Source organism: Ictalurus punctatus, chromosome 12 (genome assembly GCF_001660625.3).
Source record: "Ictalurus punctatus breed USDA103 chromosome 12, Coco_2.0, whole genome shotgun sequence".
Taxonomy (NCBI): Eukaryota; Metazoa; Chordata; class Actinopteri; order Siluriformes; family Ictaluridae; genus Ictalurus; species Ictalurus punctatus.
The window spans coordinates 11,186,335-11,211,378 of record NC_030427.2 but is presented as its reverse complement, the minus strand read 5'-3'; the positions used below and the strand labels follow the sequence as shown (position 1 = coordinate 11,211,378).

At 42.2% G+C, this 25,044-nt stretch overlaps 1 protein-coding gene across 1 annotated transcript; it reads right to left on the bottom strand.

The window, feature by feature from the left end:
- Positions 1-15: 15 nt before the first annotated feature.
- c1qtnf6b (C1q and TNF related 6b) lies at positions 16-18,920 on the bottom strand. The gene is made up of 3 exons (XM_017481702.3): positions 18,341-18,920; positions 12,457-12,657; positions 16-4,932 (listed from the first exon to the last, which is right to left on the bottom strand). Exons 2-3 carry the CDS (start codon positions 12,647-12,649, stop codon positions 4,388-4,390), a joined length of 738 nt encoding a protein of 245 aa, XP_017337191.1. The 5' UTR covers positions 12,650-12,657; positions 18,341-18,920; the 3' UTR covers positions 16-4,387.
- Between the last annotated feature and the right edge of the window lie 6,124 nt (positions 18,921-25,044).

Genomic DNA, 25,044 nt, shown 5'->3' with positions numbered 1-25,044 from the left:
GAAGCTGACCAAGAGTCACTTTGCTGCAGAATTTAATATTGATATTTGGTACATAAAAAAAATATTTACATAATACAAGCAATATTTATATTCATGTATACAAAAAAAGTGCACTTTTGCCAGTAAACCTATAATTCAGCACCATTATAATACAGCACCAATTTCAGTCCCAGCATCAGAAAACCTGGAGAACACCAGGTGTTTATGTCCCAGCTTGAACAAATTTTTTGTAATTGCAAACATGATGTAATTTCAACGGCTGACATGTGTAATTTGCTCAAGTGTGAAACGCAGTATGGAAAGGCTCGGTGTGACAGGCAAGCTGTTATGACACTCTCAGTTCCTGATAGAAGGTCGTAAAAAAAATATTACCTTAATTTAAAAAATTACTTTTAAAGACAAGTCAAACCATTGGGTCAGAAATATAAACAACTTCATGCCTTCTGTGGTAAGTTCTCCAAGGTTGACATTAGACCTTTGCCTTGTTTTATTCCAGTCATCTGAACGTCCATGGTAACATCTGGATTAGCTGTAAAATGGAACAGATTTTGGTGGAGCTAGAAACGCTGCTAGGAAGGTTAAAGTATATGAGCCATGTTTGCTAAACTGTATTTGGACGTAACAGCTTACTTTAATGTTAGCATGGTAATGTCTCCCTGTCAAATGTTTGATCCTATTAACAACCAGCCTCACCCCATATCATGTTTTTGATAGTATGATCACCTAAAAAAATTCTTGTAATATATCAACTCCAGACAATGCTAGCCTTAATCTGAGTCAGTTTTTCAATGGCAAAAACACCTAAAAATCTCATAAATAATCTCTCTTCTCATACGGTAATGGAAGCTAAGGTATGTTTTTGATAGTACTGTAACCTGAAAATGGGATTTCTGTTAATATACTAACTCCAGAAAATACTAGCCTCGCTCTGAGTCAGGTTTTTGATTGCAGGATCTCTTGAAAATATCATAAATTGACTTTTGTGTTATTTGAGAACTCCAGTGCTAATCCCACTTAGAGCCAGGTGGTGGTTGTTGTTGTTGTTGTTGTTTATGTTAGGATCAACTGAAAATCTCATAAATGAACATTCTTGTGCTAACTCCAGCTGATACAAACTTCGCTCTGAGACATGTTTTAATAGTATTATTATTTGAAATGGATCTTCTTGTAATATACAAACTGCAGAAAATACTGGCCTTACCCTGAGTCAATTTTCATGGATAATAGGATCACCTGAAAATCTCATGAAATTGATTTTCTTGTCATATACTAACCATAGCCAATTATTAGCAATTATTCTGAATCAAATGGTAAAATCACCTGAAAATCTTATATTAACCTTCTTGTGATATGCTAACTTCAGCCAAAACTAGCCGCATTCTGGGTCAGTTTTGGTAGCAAAATCACCTGGAAATCTCATAAATTATATGCTAATACTAGCCTCACTCTGAGGCAAGTTTTGATAACAAAATGACCTGAACATGGAATTTGTTGTAATATGCTAGCTACAGAAAATACTAGCCTTACTTTGACGCATGTTTTTGACAGTATTCTCACCTGAAGAAGGATTTTCTTGTAATATACAGATTCCAGACAATGCTTGCCTTGCTCAGATTGTCGGATCACCTGAAAATCTCATATGATGGATTTTCTTGTTATATCCTCACTCAAGCTAACACTAACCTCACCCAGAGTCAGGTTTTTGATTGTAGGATCACCTAAAATCATGTAATTTGGATTTTCTTGTGATGCCCTAACTCCAGCCAGTACTAGCCTCACTCTGAGGCCTTGTTGTGGTTAAGGTTTTTGATGGTAGAAGATTTTTCTAGTTGCACTGTGAAACGAATATAACCGTGTCACATGGCAGTGCCTGAGACAAACACAGGAACTCAATAGTGTTTCAGTCAGAGACTTGCTATATCTATAGTTGTCAAAGGCCTGAGTTTGAGGTTACAGCGGCAAAACAACCTGGAAATCAAGACTAAACAAAACCCAGACTCGCACACATACATGCAGAAAACCGATCCAAAATCAACAAACACTGTAAACCTCCTCAATACAATTAAAACCACATTTATACAGTGGGGAAAATTTAAGAAGATCCGAATGTTTGGAGTTTTCTGTAGACTCTGTCTCACCGTGACCTTCTTGTAGCCCTTTGTTTAATTGTTCATACAGTAAAATAACATCTGTGTTGAATTAAGTCTGCCCCAGCCAAGAGTGGTCTTCTCTGTCCAGAACTAGCCATTTTAGATGTTAAAAATGTCTTTAACAGCAAAAATAATTCCAACCTACACACTTTTTTGGCCTCTACCAACTGTTCTTGGCTGTATGGCTGTATTAGTGACTAATATTGGTTCTGACAGCAGGCTGCTTTATTGTGTAGTGATAAAAAAACAAAAAAAAAAGTGATGTGTGATTTATTTCGAGCAAGGACCCACCCCAATGTCCTTCATTACTCTCTCTCTCTCTCTCTCTCTCTCTCTCTCTCTCTCTCTCTCTCTCTCACTGACTTGACTCTGGTTGTGATTACAGATAGCTGGTCTGGTTTCCTGTTTCTGGTGTCTATAAACATAGCAGGTCTAACGCAGCTGGGTTTCCTTCCAGAGACAGATGGGTGGCCTCTTTTCTTTCAGCTCCAATCAAAATGAGTGATACAGTATTAAGACAGCTCAGTTTAGACACTTTTACACTATTCTGTTTATTTCCTCGACGTTCCGCTGACCCTTAGTTCATGCCGTACCATCCTCCATCCTCGCAATCCACAATGTGATATGAGCTTTACACAATGCTATCATGAGTAATGGGGTGCATTTACACATGAGTCAGAAAAGCATATTTACTGTGCAAGACTGTTTCAAATTGATTGCCAGTTGCCTATTCTTTTTTGGCCATTTTACCATAAAACCTCCTTTTGTCATACTTAAGTGCTAAATCGTGTTAAAATGAATCCATCAGGCTGCATTATCTTAACACACAGAGCGGGTATAAAAGCTTTCAGGATTCATTTTTTGTACAAGGGCAAGTGGTATATCACATCCGTAATGCTAATTTGGTTGGGCATCAGCCAAATTTTCTTGTTCTTGCACAATTGCTATTTTCATGATCATCATTAAAATGCCTAAGCTGATATGAGTGCAGAAAGAGGAGTGACTGTCAATAGCTGCCAATACCAGGATATTTAAACCACTTTGGACCAAGATTGTGATAATATTACAGACTTAGTACAGATGCAAGGGTAATGGTATTTTTCTGATTTATACGCTATTTAAGTCTCCTAACATCAACATCTAATTAAAGAGAGTTGATTTAATGACTTTTTTCCTTTAAAAACCAGTCAAATGAATACAAGGCTTTAGCTAGGACCTACATTGGAAAACCTGCGATAATGCACCAAAAGACTGCAAACATAATTGTTATAGTTATTGATAAATAGCTAGCTGACTGACACTGCAGGCCACTGGTCATTTATACCAGCGAATATATAACTGAAATCCAATCGTATGTCATTACACCAACAGTGTACACACAGTTTTTTAAAGGGAATGGGATAAGTTGATATATCTCATCTAACCATATATCTTCACAATGTATTCATCCTTTACCACATGCCAACTATCTAATCCCTTATTTACGCATTTATGCTAAAAAGAAAATTGGACTGCTTATGACCCCGAAAATGGATTGATTCTTTTTCATTGCGTTTTTGAAAGTTAGCAGGATGGATCTAGTTTTTGGTTCCTGCCTAGGTATTACTGTTGCTGCGCCTTCACCTCCTGTCACTCTGGATAAGGTGTTAATGTCACTCAAAAAGCCTGTCCAGCTGGTATAAGCTAAGACCTCAACAAACATAAGCTCTTACTCAGACCAGGCTGGTTCCAGAAACATGGTAAAAAGTAAAGACGATGATCCAAGCCAAATGCTTATGTAAGTCTGGAGTATTTTCCAGTCAACCCTCTTTCAGGAAGTGAGTTGTTTTTTTTGGAAGGACAGATACAGTACAGGTGACCTGATTTACTTTCACAATGTGCAATGCTGTGCTCAGAAGAAGTTTCTGAGAAGATTTAAAAGATATTCTGCATAGTATTGCCCATTGATAAGTTAATGAAGCTGCTCTGCAGCCAAATTAATCATATTTAACACATCAAAAAACTAAAGGGTTAAAAGGGTACCAAAGGTACCAAATCAAATTGTTAGCGAGTCAGCTATTTTAGCACCAATATGTTAATCATCTGTCAGCTAAATGTACCTAATGCATTTTTATTATTAAATTAGCACTGCTTCCTTCCTCTTCAGAGAACTCCATTGGCACATGCTTTCCCTGAGAGAAGCCTTAATCCATAATTCCTACTCTCAGTATTGGGAAACCATCCATTCGACGCCATTTCTATACGGCAGGAACCACCAGGTAGCCATTGAAGGTGATGTAGACGTCAACGTCATCGCTGTAAATGGCATTCTCACGCTCGCGCTTGAAGAGGCGCACCCAGACTTCATCGTTAAGCTCAAGAGAAAGCATGACACTCTGGCTCTGCATGATGGAGCGGTCACTGGGTTGTGCATACAGGATCACCTGCTCCTGTTCATTCTGCATCAGGTGCAGATAGGTCTCCTTGAAGTTCCATGTGTGGATGTTGATGTTGAAGAAGTAAATACCCGGTACATAACAGTAGAACTTGCCTTTAAACATGTTGAAGTGTTCATCACGGTTGACGAAGACGGTGTCAAAAAGCAGTGCCTGGTAATAGTCGTCACTGTGGAGGGCCTTCCTGCGGCCCACCGAGAAAGACGAGTGCTGTGTCTTGCAGGGGTCTCCTGGAGCCCCAGCCTGCCCTTTGCTGCCTTTAAGGCCAATGGTGCCTCTGGGACCTGGAGGACCTTCTGCTCCTGCCTTACCCGGAGTACCTCTCTCACCTCGATCGCCTTTATCTCCTGTGAGACAGGAACAAATGAATGGATAAAAGGATGGAGGCATGGAAATTTAAAGTGTGTATTAGTGAATGAGTGAGTATTAAAATTAGGGAGTCAGTAAATGAATGACTGAATGAGTGATAGCAAAACTGAGTAAGTAAGCAAGGATAGCAGTGAGCAAGGCACTGGGTGGATGAGTGAGCAAGTGAGTGAGTGACTCCTAACACCACACGGTTCAGATTATGCACTAGGAACCCTACAGCTGTTAGGCAGCAATAATCCATCTAAGTAAAATCCAGCCAAGTCATGCTTAATACACCATGTCCAATAGCCACAGAGTATTATGCTAATTTTCACCTCACTTACCAGGACCTCACTATCCTGATGTGAAAAGCCATGAGAAATGATAAACGTATTGTGTATAGTGTATATAAGGTTTTGAGTGCTGGATATGGATCCTGAATTTCACAAGCACTATTTCACAGTAAAGTTGATCTGCACGTCATCTAACCACATGCTGTTACTGTTACCATTCATGGGTGCTGCAATGAATCCACCAGAACAGCTTTTACTGAGCTCTGAGTAATCACAGGCGGTCTGCAAGAAGCTGAGTATTCTCAGGGCTGTAATCTCAGAACGCAGACAAACACAACACACATGTTCCCGCTTGTAGTTTACTGCCACATAGGCAAGTTTCCTGCCAGGTCTGTATGCCTCTAGAGCCTGCTGTTGCGTCTCAGGATGACTTCTACTTAGTCGGCTCGGTTTTTCTTATTAAGAAAACGGAAGAGAGAAGAGAGCTGTGGTCTACACCATTTTCCAGAACTCAAGGGTTGGTTTGAGTTTCTGTTTATTAGACACTGAGTCAGACAGAGAAAAGCTATGACAGCATGTGTGGGGGAGAGAGAGAGATAAGGGAAAGTAGGCATGTTAGTGGGTGTGGCTAGTGTTTAGGGTCATCGCTGGGTTACATATGATATAGAACTTCTATTCCTCTCTGATCCCAGAAACACTGATAGGACGCCTGTTTAATGTAAGACTAAAGACAGAACACAGAACAGTGTATGTGAGTGGGTGGGTGAGTGGGTGGGTGAGTGGGTGTGCTGAGTGGGTGAGTGAGTAAGAGTGGGTGGGTGGGTGGGTGGGTGAGTGAGTGAGTGAGTGAGAGTGGGTGGGTGAGAGTGGGTGGGTGAGTGAGTGAGAGTGGGTGGGTGTGTGGGTGGATGAGTGGGTGAGTGGATGAGTGAGTGAGAGTGTGTGGGTGGGTGAGTGGATGAGTGATTGAGAGTGGGTGGGTGAGTGAGTGAGAGTGGGTGGGTGAGTGAGTGAGTAAGTGGGTGAGTGAGAGTGAGTGAGCGGATGAGTGAGTGAGAGTGGGTGGGTGAGTGAATGAGTGAGAGGGTGGGTGAGTGAGTGAGAATGGGTGGGTGAGTGAGTGAGAGTGGGTGGGTGAGTGAGAGTGAGTGGGTGGGTGAGTGAGTGAGTGAGTGTGGGTGAGTGAGTGAGAGTGAGTGGGTGAGTGAGTGAGTGGGTGAGTGAGTGAATGAGTGAATGGGTGGGTGAGTGAGAGTAGGTGGGTGAGTGAGTGGGTGGGTGAGTGGGTGGGTGAGAGTGAGTGGGTGGGTAAGTGAGTGGGTGGGTGAATGAGTGGGAGAGTGAGTAGGTGGGTGAGTGGGTGAGTGAGAGTGGGTGGGTGAGTGAATGAGTGAGAGGGTGGGTGAGTGAGTGAGAATGGGTGGGTGAGTGAGTGAGAATGGGTGGGTGAGTGAGTGAGAGTGGGTGGGTGAGTGAGAGTGAGTGGGTGGGTGAGTGAGTGAGTGAGTGTGGGTGAGTGAGTGAGAGTGAGTGGGTGAGTGAGTGAGTGGGTGAGTGAGTGAATGAGTGAATGGGTGGGTGAGTGAGAGTAGGTGGGTGAGTGAGTGGGTGGGTGAGTGGGTGGGTGAGAGTGAGTGGGTGGGTAAGTGAGTGGGTGGGTGAATGAGTGGGAGAGTGAGTAGGTGGGTGAGTGGGTGAGTGAGAGTGAGTGGGTGGGTAAGTGAGTGGGTGGGTGAGTGAGTGAGAGTGGGTGGGTGGGTGAGTGGGTGAGTGAGAGTGGGTGGGTGAGTGAGTGAGTGAGAGTGAGTGAGTGAGTGAGAGTGAGTGAGTGAGTGAGAGTGGGTGGGTGAGTGAGAGTGGGTGAGTGAGTGAGAGTGCGTGGGTGGGTAAGTGAGTGAATGAGTGAGTGAATGAGTGGGTGAGTGGGTGGGTGAGTGAGTGAGAGTCGGTGAGTGAGTGAGAGTGGGTGGGTGAGTGAGTGAGTAGGTGGGTGAGTGGGTGAGTGAGAGTGAGTGAGTGGGTGGGTGAGTGAGTGAGAGTGGGTGGGTGTGTGGGTGAGAGTGGGTGAGTGAGTGAGAGTGGGTGAGTGAGTGAGAGTCGGTGAGTGAGTGAGAGTGGGTGGGTGAGTGAATGAGTGGGTGGGTGAGTGAGTGAGAGTGGGTGGGTGAGTGAGTGAGAATGGGTGGGTGAGTGAGTGAGAGTGGGTGGGTGAGTGAGAGTGAGTGGGTGGGTGAGTGAGTGAGTGTGGGTGAGTGAGTGAGAGTGAGTGGGTGAGTGAGTGAGTGAGTGAATGAGTGAATGGGTGGGTGAGTGAGTGGGTGGGTGAGTGAGTGGGTGGGTGAGTGGGTGAGTGAGAGTGAGTGGGTGGGTAAGTGAGTGGGTGGGTGAATGAGTGGGAGAGTGAGTAGGTGGGTGAGTGGGTGAGTGAGAGTGAGTGGGTGGGTAAGTGAGTGGGTGGGTGAGTGAGTGAGAGTGGGTGGGTGGGTGAGTGGGTGAGTGAGAGTGGGTGGGTGAGTGAGTGAGAGTGGGTGAGTGAGTGAGTGAGAGTGGGTGGGTGAGTGAGAGTGGGTGAGTGAGTGAGAGTGGGTGGGTGGGTAAGTGAGTGAATGAGTGAGTGAATGAGTGGGTGAGTGGGTGGGTGAGTGAGTGAGAGTGGGTGAGTGAGTGAGTGAGAGTGGGTGGGTGAGTGAGAGTGGGTGAGTGAGTGAGAGTGGGTGGGTGGGTAAGTGAGTGAATGAGTGAGTGAATGAGTGGGTGAGTGGGTGGGTGAGTGAGTGAGAGTCGGTGAGTGAGTGAGAGTGGGTGGGTGAGTGAGTGAGTGGGTGAGTGAGAGTGAGTGAGTGGGTGGGTGAGTGAGTGAGAGTGGGTGGGTGTGTGGGTGGGTGGGTGAGTGAGTGGATGAGTGAGTGAGAGTGGGTGGGTGAGTGAGTGAGAGTGGGTGAGTGAGTGAGAGTGGGTGAGTGAGTGAGAGTCGGTGAGTGAGTGAGAGTGGGTGGGTGAGTGAGTGAGTAGGTGGGTGAGTGGGTGAGTGAGAGTGAGTGAGTGGGTAAGTGAGTGGGTGGGTGAGTGAGTGAGTGAGAGTGGGTGGGTGTGTGGGTGGGTGAGTGGGTAAGTGAGTGGGTGGGTGGGTGAGTGAGTGGATGAGTGAGTGAGAGTGGGTGGGTGAGTGAGTGAGAGTGGGTGAGTGAGTGAGAGTGAGTGGGAGAGTGAGAGAGTGGGTGGGTGAGTGAGTGAGTGGGTGGGTGGGTGGGTGAGTGAGTAAGTAGGTAGGTGAGTGAGAGTGGGTGGGTGGGTAAGTGAGTGGGTGAGTGAGAGTGAGTGAGTGGGTAAGTGAGTGAGTGGATGAGTGAGTGAGAGTGGGTGAGTGAGTGAATGAGTGAGTGTGAGTGGGTGAGTGAGTGAGTGAGTGAGAGTGGGTGGGTGAGTGGGTGAGTGAGAGTGAGTGAGTGGGTAAGTGAGTGAGTGGATGAGTGAGTGGGTGGGTGAGTGAGTGGGTGAGTGAGAGTGAGTGAGTGGGTAAGTGAGTGAGTGGATGAGTGAGTGAGAGTGGGTGTGTGAGTGAGTGAGTGGGTGGGTGAGTGAGTGAGAGTGGGTGGGTGGGTGGGTGAGTGAGTGAGAGGGGGTGGGTGAGTGGGTGAGTGAGAGTGAGTGAGTGGGTAAGTGAGTGAGTGGATGAGTGAGTGGGTGGGTGAGTGAGAGTGGGTGGGTGGGTGGGTGAGTGGGTGAGTGGGTAAGTGAGTGAGTGGATGAGTGAGTGAGAGTGGGTGTGTGAGTGAGTGAGTGAGTGTGAGTGAGTGGGTGGGTGAGTGAGTGAGAGTGGGTGGGTGGGTGAGTGAGTGAGAGTGGGTGGGTGAGTGAATGAGTGAGTGAGTGAGAGTGGGTGGGTGAATGAGTGGGTGAGTGAGAGTGGGTGGGTGAGTGAGTGGGTGGGTGAATGAGTGAGTGAGAGTGGGTGGGTGGGTGGGTGAGTGGGTGAGTGAGAGTGAGTGAGTGGGTAAGTGAGTGAGTGGATGAGTGAGTGGGTGGGTGAGTGAGAGTGGGTGGGTGGGTAAGTGAGTGGGTGAGTGGGTGAGTGAGTGGGTAAGTGAGTGAGTGGATGAGTGAGTGAGAGTGGGTGTGTGAGTGAGTGAGTGTGAGTGAGTGGGTGGGTGAGTGAGTGAGAGTGGGTGGGTGGATGAGTGAGTGAGAGTGGGTGGGTGAGTGAATGAGTGAGTGAGAGTGGGTGGGTGAATGAGTGGGTGAGTGAGAGTGGGTGGGTGAGTGAGTGGGTGGGTGAATGAGTGAGTGAGAGTGGGTGGGTGAGTGAGTGAGAGTGGGTGGGTGTGAGAGTGGGTGGGTGAGTGAGTGAATGAGTGAGTGGGTGGGTGAGTGAGTGAATGAGTGAGTGGGTGAGTGAGTGAGTGAATGAGTGGGTGGGTGAGTGAGTGAATGAGTGGATGAGTGAGTGAGAGTGGGTGGGTGAGTGAGTGAGAGTGGGTGGGTGGGTGAGTGAGAGTGGGTGGGTGGGTGAGTGAGTGAGAGTGGGTGGGTGGGTGAGTGAGTGAGAGTGGGTGGGTGAGTGAGTGAGAGTGGGTGAGTGAGTGAGAGTGGGTGGGTGAGTGAGAGTGGGTGGGTGGGTGAGTGAGAGTGGGTGGGTGGGTGAGTGAGAGTGGGTGAGTGGGTGGGTGAGTGAGTGAGAGTGGGTGAGTGGGTGGGTGAGTGAGTGAGAGTGGGTGGGTGAGTGAGTGAGAGTGGGTGAGTGGGTGGGTGAGTGAGTGAGAGTGAGTGGGTGAGTGAGTGAGAGTGGGTGGGTGAGTGAGTGAGAGTGGGTGGGTGAGTGAGTGAGAGTGGGTGAGTGGGTGGGTGAGTGAGAGTGGGTGAGTGGGTGGGTGAGTGAGTGAGTGAGTGAGAGTGGGTGGGTGGGTGAGTGAGTGAGAGTGGGTGGGTGAGTGAGTGAGAGTGGGTGGGTGAGTGAGTGAGAGTGGGTGAGTGGGTGGGTGAGTGAGAGTGGGTGAGTGGGTGGGTGAGTGAGTGAGTGAGTGAGAGTGGGTGGGTGGGTGAGTGAGTGAGAGTGGGTGGGTGGGTGAGTGAGTGAGAGTGGGTGGGTGAGTGAGTGAGAGTGGGTGGGTGAGTGAGAGTGGGTGAGTGGGTGGGTGAGTGAGTGAATGAGTGAGTGGGTGGGTGAGTGAGTGAGAGTGGGTGGGTAAGTGAATGAGTGAGTGGGTGGGTGAGTGAGTGAGAGTGGGTGAGTGGGTGAGTGAGAGTGGGTGAGTGAGAGTGGGTGGGTGAGTGAGTGAATGAGTGAGTGGGTGGGTGAGTGAGTGAGAGTGGGTGGGTGAGTGAGTGAGAGTGGGTGGGTGAGTGAGTGAGAGTGGGTGGGTGAGTGAGTGAATGAGTGAGTAGGTGGGTGAGTGAGTGAGAGTGGGTGGGTGAGTGAGTGAGAGTGGGTGGGTGAGTGAGTGAATGAGTGAGTAGGTGGGTGAGTGAGTGAGAGTGGGTGGGTGAGTGAGTGAGAGTGGGTGGGTGAGTGAGTGAGAGTGGGTGGGCGACAGACAGAGCAGAAGTGTTCATGTGTTAAAATAGAGCCATTAATAATGGCTTAACAAACAAACAAATAAGGGGTGTAACACAGGGCCATTATCTGTCTCTCTTTAGTGCTCAAATTATTCTTATCTGGTTTCATATTTAGATTAAAACCAGAAGTGGGCATGGTCTATACAAACTGTTTTAGATATTTTTATTATTATTAATAAAATATATATATATATTTGTGCTAACCCTACCACTATGCTCTGGAAACACTGGAAAACAGTGTTCACAAATTCTAACAGCAAATAGCAATTTGCAGAGCATGATCTGAACCAGATGATCTGTGGACCTTACTGGAAAACTTTCTATTTTCTGTCTAATGTGATTAAGTAAGAAATCTATCAATGTTTCAAAGCAACAGTGTCTTTCCCAAATCAAGAAACTGTTATTTAGGCTACAGCTGACCACACTCAAACATATTGCTGCCTGAAAACACTCTACACACTCAACTCATTCCCTACACCCTCAACTCACACCCTTACACCCTCAACTCATTCCCCACACCCTCAACTCACACCCTCACACCCTCAACTCATTCCCCACACCCTCAACTCACACCCTTACACCCTCAACTCATTCCCAAACCCTCAACTCACACCCTTACACCCTCAACTCACACCCTTACACCCTCAACTCACACCCTTACACCCTCAACTCACACCCTTACACCCTCAACTCACACCCTTACACCCTCAACTCATTCCCCACACCCTCAACTCATTCCCTACACCCTAAACTCACACCCTTACACCCTCAACTCATTCCCCACACCCTCAACTCATTCCCTACACCCTCAACTCATTCCCCACACCCTCAACTCACACCCTTGCTATCCAATAATATTTTGTTAGATTTCTTTCAGTTTGCTACATTCCAGAAAGATCAGAAAAATCACTGGACATGCTTTCAGTATCTCCTCTAAAGCTGGGACACACTTTAAGTGACAGATGACTATAATGGCTGTATGATATTCTGAGAAGATTTCATTTTAATAACAATGGAGAACGATCATTTAAAAATGACGAAAATGATTACTGCTTCATCTTGCAGGATCACATTTTCAACACACATACCTGTAGTCTGTAGCTTTCTTTAAAAAACAAAACAAAACAGAATACTCCACCTATTGTTTGTCTCTGTATTTGTATTAATTCCAACTAATATAATAAATACATATATATTTTCAACACCTTTTTGGTTAAACTTGCACTGTGCTCACTTACATTTCAAAATGCTGTTTATTTTATTTTATGCAAACAATATAGATATAGTTGGAAAAAAACCTGGATGCTGATCACTCTAATATTAGCACACTGCACAATCACAGTTGATACTAACACTAAAGGATTAACAGTTTTCCCCAAGTTAACGCCTTTAATGAAGCTTCATGCTGCGCTTCATGCCACGCCAGATTTGAGAGCACCTAGAGAAAAATAAAGTCCTTAATTACAGAGAATGAGGTTTTCAATGGAGCAGTTTTTCAATTATTTTATCACCTTTTTTTAAATTCTGTGACACCATTAAATATTCATCTGTGGAGGTGTATGAAGTATGATGTCTGAAGGATCTTGAGAAGGGGCTAAACCTGTACGCTAGCAAAATATAACTGAGGGGAAAAATACATACAGATTTTCAATGTGTGTATGCAGTTTTAGCCCTTACCTTTGAGAATGGTCATGTTAATGTACGTGCGAACCTCTGGTGTTTGATAGGCCACGGGACGGGGTGAGTTGCTGAGGGGAGGATCCAGGTGATCGCAGCACCTGCGGCAGTATTTGGGTGGTGACCTGGAGGGGGAGGGGACAGAGGCCACCAGGGGGAGGAGCAACAGCACAGGTAGAAAGAATCCAGACATGACCACACCTGAAGACAAGAGTCAGAGAGACGGGGGGGGGGCAGGCAGGCAGAGTATAAATAAATAAATATATCTATATACTGAACAGGGACAGAAATTACAGAGTAATGGAAAAATTTTGGCAGTGGCTCAGCATAATTACTGTAGATGCATTCATTAGGAATGGGTTGCTACAAATAAATCAGGCTCGGTCTAATAACAGAATTGACTTTAATAGTTCTAGTGTGGACAGATCTGCGAAGGGTGTACATCCATCCATCCATCTTCTATACCGCTTATCCTTTTCAGGGTCACGGGGAAACCTGGAGTCTATCCCAGGGAGCATCGGGCACAAGGCGGGGTACACCCTGGGCAGGCTGACACTTTAATCCTTTAGTCTGTCCAGCTCTCTCACCTCTTCATCTCTGCACTCTGATAAGGTCCCAAAGCTTCAACTTTCATACAAATATCGCTGTCAGAATCATCACTAACTGGGCTAGCTCAGTCTCTGCACAACTGCTTCACAGTGTTTATGTCTCTAATATTTCTATGTTCTAAGTAGGATTTAGCAGTGAAACCTGACCATTAAACCCTTATGTTTGAGATTTTTTTCCTTTGGTAACTGCACTAACAATGTGATATCAGCGCAGCAGATAACTTCTCTCAAGTTAACCTCTAACCTTTCACTGCTATAACAAAACACACCAGCAACCAACAAATTAGCACCAAAATACAGTAGCTAAATGAATTACAATTATTTCAGAACAACCCCAATTGGATGTGTTTCAGGGTGAAGGTTTCCTTTAAGGCATGGATAGTGTACTTACAAGTTCGTTTGCATCGATTTAAACAAAATCCTACAACAATCGGAGACATTTCACCTAAAAAATAATAATAATAATAGTTTGAATGTTTAACATAAATCAACACGGAACCATTCATTTGAAATAAAATTTGATTCATTTCCACAGCCGGTTTGTAAACCCATTCTGCAGGTGTCAGGCAGAAATGAGTTACATACTGCATGGAAGAAAATGATAGTGTTTGTTAAGTGACTGCATTTATTGTGATAGCCATTCTGTCATAAACAGTGTTTTCTCATGCTGAGCGGACTCCAAGGACACCTGGTCAGTGCTGGTGATTTAACAAAGCCCAGAAAGTGAGGCGTAGGGGGAAAAAACCCATTGAAATGAGACTGTGATGTCTTTTGACAAGGGCAGAAATAGAGGTCAAGCTCTTGGTATAGCAATAAACATTGGAAAGAGAAGGAGACGAGCGAGAGAGTGAGAGAGCTAGATACAAAGATGAGAGACGGAGATGTGGGAGGTGGTGCAGAACTTGGCCCTGTGGGCTTTGTTGATTTTGGCTGTATTTTGCTTGTTTCCTGAGCCCCTCCCCTTCAACCCCTCCTCCACAGAAACCCTTGCAGCGTACATCTGTCGCTGCACTATATTATGTTTATATCCACCCTACCTTTAGATCACAGACGTTACGTAAAGCTTCAGGATGGTGTATGCAGGTGCATAGTATCACTTTTTAAATTAGTTAACCCCTTCATTATGTAGCACTTCAGTATCAGTGCCATCATCATGCATCATATTCATGCTGCCTTCACAAGCTCCACAAAATGCTCTTATTTACTACCTGTAAATGTAGTAAATGAAGTCCTTGCATTTTCTCCTGCCTACTTTTCTTGCTCGTGTGCTTTCTTATGTTTATTGCAGTTGCCAAAAGCTCGACCTCTATTTCTGCCCTTGTCAAAAGACATTACAGTCTCACAAGCTCCGCAAAGCTCATGTTTACTACCTGCCAAGACGCAATTATGAAGTCTTTTAATTCAGTTTTGTCTCCCTGCCTGCTGGAATTATCTTGTTAGCAATGTTGGAACCTCTGATATAGATGCAGGTATAATGTCTTCCTGCTTGGCATCCGTTTAGTATCAAGATTACATGTCAGAGAAGGAATGCATGAACATATAGTGTTGGTTCTGTGTATCCAGTGGGTAGGTTAACCCTCTATTTCATGAAATATTACGTCTTCATTGAAAAAATGTCAATTTTTTTTTTTTTTACAGCTGTAAAAATGATGTGGATGGATTTACTCACTCAAAATACATGCAAAAATTACATCCAAAAAATGTTTTGGGTGACATATCTTTTTAATTCTTTTGCTTGAATTACTATACTATTAGCGAAGTCTAATAGTCTTTGCTGTGTAGGTCCACTTGAATTCATGAATGCACATACCACAGTTCCATTATCGCCTGTTGGTGCCATATGGCAACAATTACATTTCATCAGTTGACAGAATCTTCAAAATATATAAACTTGCTTAAATGACAAAATAAATGTTAACTTATTTCAGATAGTGTTTTAATTTTTTCCATTTAAGTAGTTTTTCCTAAATATTGAAAAATGAATCAAATTTTGAGAGCCCACCTATGATGACCTTCACCATGCCATGTGATTGCAGAAAAGAAAGTGCAAACAGCACTTCCTGGTCATGTGACATGGGATTTCTTATGTCAAAGCCCACCTTTTCCCCCAGTTACATAGGTAAATAGTAGTTTTGTATTATTGCTTATCAAAAAAATTGGAGATGAATGAATTGTTGTCATATGGCAACATCATGCAGTAAACAGTTAAGTAGCTAAGAATTAACACCTAGATTGTGTGCGAGACGCATTCATTTATGTTGCTGATCCCAAATACATCTCATCAGTGTAACCTGTTCTCAGCATTTTACAGGCTCAAATAATTGTTGGCACCCTTCATAAAAAATAAGAAAAATAAATATATGAAATAGCACATTCTTTCTGTAATGTTTTGACATTGAGCACATGGGGATGCTCTATAGTTTTATTTTAACTCAATGGTTGTTTTTTATTTTTTATTTATTTTTTTGTTTGTTTGTTTTTTATTACAATTATAAGAATTATAAGAACTTGTTTCAAAATTATTGGCACCTCCAAAATTAATATTTGCCGAAACTTCCATCTGAAGAGAATAACATCACAGAGCCTCTTCCTGTAATATTCTAACAAGGTTAGAGAACATTTCCTCGCCAAACATTTCAACTCATTTATATTTGTCTTTTTTTTTCTTGTTGTTGCAGATGTGGACTGGGGGTTCAAGGGTTCAAATCAGGGGACTGAGACAGCTTTTGCCCCACAACCATTTCTGTGTGAATTTGAGTGCATGTTTGCTGTCTTTATATTCTAATCTGCAATCTTGTAAATTGTAATCTCTGTCTACTGCCAAGTCTTAAAAGAAGTTTGATGATGCCATCAATCTTCACAGCAACAAAAAAAGATCAATGACCCAAGTATGATAATGTGTCCTTTCCCGGAGCAAATTCCAGATGAAAATTCTTTTTTATTATAGCCATGATTGCACTTAATTATATATTTAACTGCTTGTTAACAATTATTATAACCATTAAATGAATTGTGTAGGTCAAGAACAAGCTATCTGTTTTTGTGTTGAAAGCTCAGCCAATAATGTGGCAGCAGCACAATGCATATCATCATGCAGATACTGATTAAAAGCTCTGGTATACTTCGTTTTTTTTCCATGTATGGTAGCGTATGCACAGTCATACAGATAGCCTTTCAAAGTATACGCCATTTGGCATGCACGAGTATGCAGGCAGTCGAGGAATGCGCATATACTTGCACTACCCCTCCTGGCTCAGAGTCAGTACAGAGCAGTAAAGCAGGTCTTTTGGTGTGAAGGACAACAATGAAGAAGAATCACAACAATACGAAGAACAATGCATGGGCAATCTCTCACCACGATTAGCAGCAATATACAAATCCTTATGCAATTAAAGGCTAGAATTACACAAATGCAGGTACTTTCTAACCTGAACTCCGTCTCTTCCATTTATTCAGTTTTTTCTTCAACTACCTTGACGATCTACAGCCCTGGGTCAATGTTGCCACCTTGTGGAACAACTAAATAGTGCAAAAGAATTGAATGCGTATATCGGGCGGCGTCTGTACTCTGCTGATGACGACATTTGTGTCACGCGTACTGTACGCTGTTCCTATTGTATGCGTAAAAAGGGAAGCATACTTTCTACTTAAGAGCTTTAGTTAATGCTGATCTCGCATTTTCATACAAAACAGTCTCTAGAGTTTTACAAAGCATGGTGCGAAAAACAAAAAACATCCAGTGAGCTGCAGTTTTCATTGCAGAAACGCCTTGATGAGTAAGGGCAGATGAGAGAGGTCAGAGGAGAATGGCCGGACTGGTTTGAGCTGACAGAAAGGCTATAGTAACTCAAATAACCACTTTTTACAATCACGGTGAGCAGAAAAGCATCTCCGAACACTCAACATTTGGTACAGATGGGCTGCCTGACTAGTCACTCTGGATCTTATTCGTGAAATACTTCTAAAGTATACAGAAGAATTCTGTCCTCCTTACAAAACTGTTGTTAACTTTTAGGACCTTAATCGCAAATGTTTTCTTGGAGACAGGCATGTATAGAGTATATCCTCATAACCTGTAATGCACTACATGTTCCATGTAAATAGAAAGCGTATTATATGGTTTTTTTTCCCCCTCTTATAACTCCCCCATTAAAATCCGTGACGGCCAGTGTACTGATATTCATGACCCTGTGTTAGTATAGTGTAGTTACAGTATCCTGGGAATTTTGGCTGGGAATTTTATGACACATGTTCAGACTTTGGCTTTCCTTGGCTTTCACAACATTATGAAGCGGGTGAAAGAGGAAATCTGCCGTGTTTAACTGAGTTGTAGGAATGTTAAACAGAGTCTTTGGGCTGACTCGCTCCACCATTTTTCATGCATGGCAGATTTTTGGGCTCCTTTACAATGATTAAAGATGCTGTCAACTTCTTTTCCTTTTTTTGCGCTTTGGCTTGACGGACATGTCTTATTGGGAATGTTGAACAATGCACTGACTCAGGGCTCAGGTTTCATTGCCTCCTGATACATTTGACTCTAATCCTTCTATGATCCATCCCTCTGATTCTGCATCCATTTCTTTTCTGTTCACATTGGGTGCCTTTAATAAATCATCATGATTTATTCCTATTAATGAAAGTCCACACTAGTCCTTCTAAATCCAGTATCTGGCAGGACTGAATAGAAATGTGCACAAACCACAGTGTGCACGAGTAAATTTACTGAGGACAATTCCCACCGCGCATGCCCAGAACAGCTGTCTCATTACTCTACATAGCTTATTAATTTTTCCTTTTATTTTGTTTTGTGAGCTACAGTACAAAAGTTTTCATATCTATGAAAGATTGTTCTGTGCAACTTTTTGGACGTGCACAAGGGCTTATTAATTGGAACAAGTCAACCCTGCAACACTTTCCAAATCCAGATGTTTTAATACAAAGAGAAGGGGGGGAGAAAAACTGCAAAAAAAGAAAAAAAAAAAGAGCCACGTCCTCACAAAGGAAGCAGCAGTAACGAGTGGAGAAAACTGCATGCACACTTTCTTTGCATCTCATGCATGGCAGGGTTGCCAGCACAACAGACTCGAGATTTTCCTCAAGATTATCATAAATGTCAATCATCTCCGGCTTTCCGACTTTTTCTTTCTTGCTTTCTTTTTTCCCCTTTTAGATATTGATAGTAATTTTCGCGCTGACGTGTCGCGCGCATTTTGCTTAGTAAAAAGCGTGCAAAAGTGCAACACAAATATATTTATGAGCTTTTAAACTTTACTTACCGCAGGATCCAGGATGCAGCCGATCCGAGTGCTGCTGCTACTGCTGCTGTCCTGTGATCAGCTGGAAATTCTCTCTCTCTCTCTCTCTCTCTCTCTCTCTCTCTCTCTCTCTCTCGCTCTCTGTGTGTGTGTGTCTCTCTCTCCCCCCCTCTCTCTCTGTGTCTCTCTCTGTTTCTCTCTCTCTGTGTGTGTCTCTCCCCCCTCTCTCTCTGTGTCTCTCTCCGTTTGTGTGTGTGTCTCTCTCTCTCTCTCTCTCTCTCTCTCTCTCTCTCTCTCTCCCCCCCCCCTCTCTCTCTGTCTCTCTCTGTTTGTCTCTCTCTCTCTCTCTCTCTCCCCCCTCTCTCTCTGTGTCTCTCTCCGTTTGTGTGTGTGTCTCTCTCTCTCTCTCTCTCTCTCTCTCTCTCTCTCTCTCTCTCTCTCTGTATGTGTGTCTCTCTGTGTCTTTCTCCCTCTCCCCCCTCTCTCTCTGTGTCTCTCTCTGTGTGTGTGTGTGTGTGTGTGTGTGTGTGTGTGTGTGTGTGTGAATCTCTCTCTCTCTCTCTCTCTCTCTCTCTCTCTCTCTCTCTCTCTCTGTGTCTCTCTGTGTCTCTCTCCCTCTCCCCCCTCTCTGTGTGTGTGTGTGTGTCTCTCTCTCTCTCTCTCTCTCTCTCTGTGTCTTTCTCACTAAAGGAGTTCCCTCCTTATGAACACTGTATATGATTTTTTTTTTTCTGCTTCTCCTGTAGTGTATTTAGCCCCCCCCCCCCCCCCCCCCCCTCCACTTTTTTCTGCTTTAGCATATTCCCTCCTGAATCCCCACAGCTTCTTACTTTATGTGCAGTTTTTATTTATTTATTTTTAGAAACGCTGTGAATTCCTTGAGTGGGCTGTGACCAAGCAAAGGAAGTCCACTGATGGGCAATAGTTATACTGGGCACAAGCCCCTGGTTGGAAGCAAGAATGAATCCATTTTCAAACAGTGTACTGACTGTAGTCCTATACAAGATTCTCAAACCTATATACATAAGTGAAAAAGACAGATGTTTAGTCAAGGCAGACTAGGACCTAATGGTGATAATGTTGTTTTATGGACAAGAATGCTGGAGTAAAATTGTTTCTGGTCAGTTGCTGCTCAAAGTCTTATTTAGTCTCTGAATATTGCTTAAGAACGCTGTCTGTTCAATACTAAACTGTGAATTTGAAATTTCTACATTTCTGCTTAAATATGACCTAAAACATCATCAGATCTTCTAAAAGTGGGCTAGATAAAGAGAACACACTCAAACAACTGAGACAAAAATATTATACTTTGTCATTTATTTATTGAGGGAAATGATCCAATATTACATATGAGTGGCAAAAGTATGTGGACCTTTGCTTTCAGTAACTGGTGTGACCCCCTTGTGCAGCAATAATTGTAATAGCTAAATGTTTCCGGTAACTGCACTGGAAAACCAGATAAGTTAATTTAACTCAAAAAATTTGAGGAAACTAATTACCTCAAAATTTTTAAGTTGATAAATCAATTTCTTTAAGCCAAATACACTTAAATATAACAAAGAATTAAATCAAACTTGTTATATTTAAGTGTATTTGGCTTAAAGAAATTGATTTACCAACTTAAATCTTTTGAGGTAATTAGTTTCCTCAAATATTTTGAGTTAAATGAACTTATCCGGATTTACAGTGCGTTGATCAGTCCGGCACATCGACTTCGAGGAATTTTATCAACTCTGGGACGTTGGTGGGTTTCCTCACATGAACTGATTGCTTCAGGTCCTTCCACAACATTTCTATTGGATTAAGGCCAGGACTTTGACTTGGCCGTTCCAGAACATTAACTTTATTCTTCTTTAATCATTCTTTGGTAGAACGACTTGTGTGCTTAGGGTCGTAGTCTTGTTGCATGACCCACTTTCTCTTGAGATTCATTTGAGAAACATTTCCTTATTATTATTTCAAGCTCACATTGAAGAACTTTTCTGTTTATATGACCCTATACTTAAGCATAACATAGTAAAATGTTAGAACAGCCTGTTATAGAATTCGGCCAAGATTTTATAGGGATGTCATATGGTGTAATAAGTAATAAACTTTAAAGATGGCTGTAATTGTACATTCTAAAACCAGTGTCACTCATGAATTCAGAGCAAAACCAAAGAAGCAACTATTTGGACACAAAAATGTTTTGGCTGATCAACTTCTTTTGGCTAAGGTAAAAAAAAAATTGTGTGAATTTCATTCAAGGGATTCGTAATGGGGTTTGAAGCTTATGCATGCAAGTATAATATCCATAAGCTTTTAACTTCACTAAAATTTGTCCATGATTCTCTCTAGACTGAAGTTGGAGCTGGCAGTGGAACAACTTGCATTGGCACAACACTGTAAACGCCCTTGAATGAGACGCGTCCCCAGGCTATATTATGAAAATGTTATGACATGCAAGTCCCCACTTTTGGTGAAGCTATTCAGAAAACCTGTTACTGAGTTTAAACCATTCATTGCTAATTCTTGATAGCAAGAACAAAATCTTATAGTTATTGTAAACAGAGAACAGACAAATACCTTTCCAGTCAAACTCTTTGTTAGAAAAATCACCAGATATTTAATCCAGATGCAATGAAAGAGCATAATTAACTTGTCTTAAAGACTTCATAAACATGATTCCTGTTGCTTTGGGTCTGTTTCTGGTTTGTCCTGATGACTACCAGGACTAACAGGTACCAGCTTTTTCTTACACTGACTCAACACAGCGTGGAGGCTTTAGTTAAAATGAATCGTGAACAAACACGATTTTATGTTTGCATCTGATTGGTTGTATAGCATATGGATCATGTTTTTAGGATCATCAAATGTGCAAACTGTAACGAGTATGTAGTATAATGAGCCAACAGGCTCCAATAGGGTGGAACAGTATGGTGAGGAAATGGCTGCCAAAATTAAGTGTGAGATATCATTATGATCATCTTTAATTTTTTGCTTGCGAGAATTACACTATGGGGGCCTGTATGATTGTTCTTTTTTTTCTATTGTACCCAATGGTTTTGGAAATTGTTAGGATGCTTTTTGCTGGTGCATAATATTCTTTATTGCTGAACTGAGACGTCTCATACCATGACTTTGGGTTGTAATTTGGCTTAGGGTAGTCATAGCTCATCAGATACTGTTGTTTTCTAATGAGTGGAAGGTTGTAATATTAAATCCAAGTACTGTCAAAGAGCCACAGCAATACACATCAGTTGCTTATCACTATGCTACGACTTGTTGGTACCAACTTGGTACCGAAGTATTGGTTCTTATGACATCCCTAATGCAGACAGTAACTCTAGCTCAGGATTGGATTGAACTAGGAATCCTGAAGCTATGAGGTGACAAATACTACCTGCATTGCCTTTATTTGCATAAAACATATATTCCTGAACTAATAATAAAGCAGTACTGCTGCTGAGGATGGTGCAGTCTAAAGATAACTGAGATTACTAAGGATGGTACCACTTAAAAACTATAAGATTGCTTTGGACCTCAATTCCTATGAACATTTATGCTATGATGGCTTAGGACTACAACTGCTGCCAACAGTTTTGCACTCAAGTCTCTATCAGTGAACAGTGACCATGTAGTATTAGTGTGTTTATAAGGGAGTGTCACCCAGATGAGGCTCCCTTTTGACACGGGTTCCTCTCAAGGTTTCTTCCTCATATAGTAAATGGTCTGCATTTATATAGCGCATTTTTAACCTTAGCAGTTCTACAAAGTGCTTTACACTAGTCCTCCTTCACCCTCACACACTCACACAACAATGGTAGCAGAGCTTCCATGCAAGGCGCTAGCTTGTCTTGCCCAAGGACACTTCAGCATGTGGAGTCATATGGGCCGGGAATCGAACCATTAACCCTACAATTAGTGGAAAACCTGCTCTACCACCTGAACCACAGCCGCCCTCATATTATCTCAGGGAGTTTTTCCTTGACACCATCGCCTCTGGCTTGCTTATTAGGGATAAATTAATTCACTTAAAATCTATATCCTGAATTTATATATCCATGTAAAACTGCTTTGTCCATTGTTTAAAGTGCTATACAAATAAAACTGAATTGAATTGTATTGAGTATGGTACGTACAATCATGGTACAGTACTGTTTTAGTTACTTGGCCGTGACTAGTAAAGAGAACTTCATGTTTCTCTGTGTTTATATGAGTGCAAGTTCTTCCTTGTAGTAGTTTAACAGATGTTCAGTTCTCTTAAAGCCCCAGTCAAGAATTCCTGCAGCTGGCACGCTGACATGTTCTTATAATTGCAAGTTTGGTATAATTTGCACGAGTCAATGTACATGAAAAGATATGTGGGATTAATGATCGTAGCTTTCCCTATGACTTTATTTATATGAAGTTTTGTTTTGTATATTTTCATAAAATCACTGGTGCCAAAAATATGAACTTTTACTGTGCTCAGGATTAATCCAGATTTAGGGTTTTCCATTCATCATTTTGTTTTTTGATTGAGTGTGATTGACCAAAACCCAGTGGAGCTTTTGTTTTTCCAAATTTTTATTGGTTGTGAACAGAGATGTGTTATATTTGTTTAAAGATCTGAATTTATGCAATGTTACTTGCAATTGTTCCCAGTTTGTCATTGAATGGTTTTAACTGGCGAACTTTTTAGGTCAATTCAAGTAATTAATAGAAACTTTGGTACTTTTGGTACAAGCAGCCACATACCTGCTATTTATTTATATAACTTTTAATTGTGTTTTAGTTCATTTCATTTATTAGAGATTCTTTAGTGGTAACACTTTCTATGAAGCCCATGCTTATAATGAATTACAGCCCCATTTATAGTTATTAATAAGCAAGTATTACTGCTCTGTAAACCCATTTTGTTTCACCTTCTGAGACACAGTGTGTCAGCCACTTGTTCTGTTCATCTCAGGCATTTCTTGATGTCAGGAATTAGTTTGTCAAGTATTTGTTTGACTGGAAAGCTTGACTTGTTAAAAGCTCTAGCTCCTCAGCCATTTGCATGGAAATGCATAATCCGATTTGACATTATACTTCAAAAAATTATGTTACAATGTGTTGATGGTATGTAACATTTAAAAAAAAACAACAACAACAAAAAAAAAGCAATTTATACTGATCATCCTATTCAAAAGTTGACACCCCCTGGCTCTTAATGTATAGTGTGGTCTTCTTGAGCATCAGTGATTTGCACAATTTTAATAGTTGTGTACGAGTCCCTTAGTTGTCCTCAGTGTCAAAAGATGGATCTCAACGTCATATAGCCACTGTTGGAAGATGATGGAAAACCAAAGAATGTGCAGGACCCGGAGGATTTTTCTGAAGAACAGTGGGTAGTTTAAATGCTGAGGACAAACAAAGGACTCATGAACAACTATCACAAAACATCGAGAATCGTTGGTCATCCAGGTAACAACACACAGTGTTAAGAATCAAGCATGTGTAAACTTTTTAACTGTTTCATTTGTGTAAATTTAGTTATTATTATGTCTTGTGGACTATATGTAAACATCTGTTATGTGAAATAGCTTATTCAGGGCAGGACTGAATAAAACACACAATGCAATTTTTATGAATCCTCATTTTATAAAAATGAACATTTTGCAAATTCTACATTCTTCGTATGTAAACTTATGACTGCAACGGTATATATTATTTGGATCTCTACCCTTACCATTTTTGCCAGCCCTTTTCAAACATACATATTGCTTTAATTTAAGTCTGTGAAAACCATCCAAACACAGTAATTACACTCCTAAACACCCTGACTAACCTAGCGAAGTCCTGAAGCTAACAGTTTTGACTTTCCACACCCAGATTCGAAAAGAAAGTAAGTAAATGAAAGTGAATTAAAGATCTTTCCCCCATTGAAGAGTTTCTGCAGATCAAGGCTTCAGAACATCAGGTTATCGAAGGCTATTCAGCACAAATCTGGTTTGAGTTGACGCGTGACGTGTGATTGGAACTCAGACACGGCATGTGTTTCACATCGGGCTGCATATCAATCCATTCATACAATTCCCTGCAGAGTGTGTGTGTGTGTGTGTGTGTGTGTGTGTGTGTGTATGGATGGAGATGGACTTTATTTACTCTATATATCACACCAGAGCATAGTGCTCATAGTGCTAGAAAGGTTTTCAAGTTTTGTAGTACAAATTAAAATACTGTAGCACAGAAATAAAAAGTGATTACAAAGTTGTCCAAGCACTAGGCTTCATATTCTGTGTTCAGAATATTAGCTTAAGATTAGCTCTAAATTTCAGTACTAGGACGTAAAACCATATTTGGATGAAGAGGAACTTATTTAGCACAGGTACAGTTAATCTTTTTTTTGTATTAGAGCAATGAATTTCTCTTAGTATGTATGGCAATATGCCACTCAAACATTTTTAACCACTGAAGTTTCCTATGTTTTTATTCAATTTACTCACACAGACCAAACAGCATGATATTGAATAGCAATTAAATAGCAAATAAATCTTTGTGGAACTTATTAGCGGCTTGCCCGCGGATCCTAATGGGGCTCTCAAGAGTGCTTTATTAATTAAAGGCTAGCCCTGAGGTCTAAAGCCGTTAAGCCTGGTAAAAAATACAACTCAGACAGCACTAGTATTAACTGTAAAACAGTTATGTGCCTAAAGTGCTTAATTGGAGTGATATATATATATTTTTTAGCCTTTTTGATCTAAATCGTTCAAGTATTTTCT

Excerpts from the sequence above, each read along its gene's own strand:
- c1qtnf6b (XM_017481702.3), bottom strand. The coding sequence starts at position 12,649 with ATGTCTGGATTCTTTCTACCTGTGCTGTTGCTCCTCCCCCTGGTGGCC. Across the intron at positions 4,933-12,456 it reads TAACATGACCATTCTCAAAG|GAGATAAAGGCGATCGAGGT; the intron begins GTAAGGGCTAAA and ends CCTGTCTCACAG.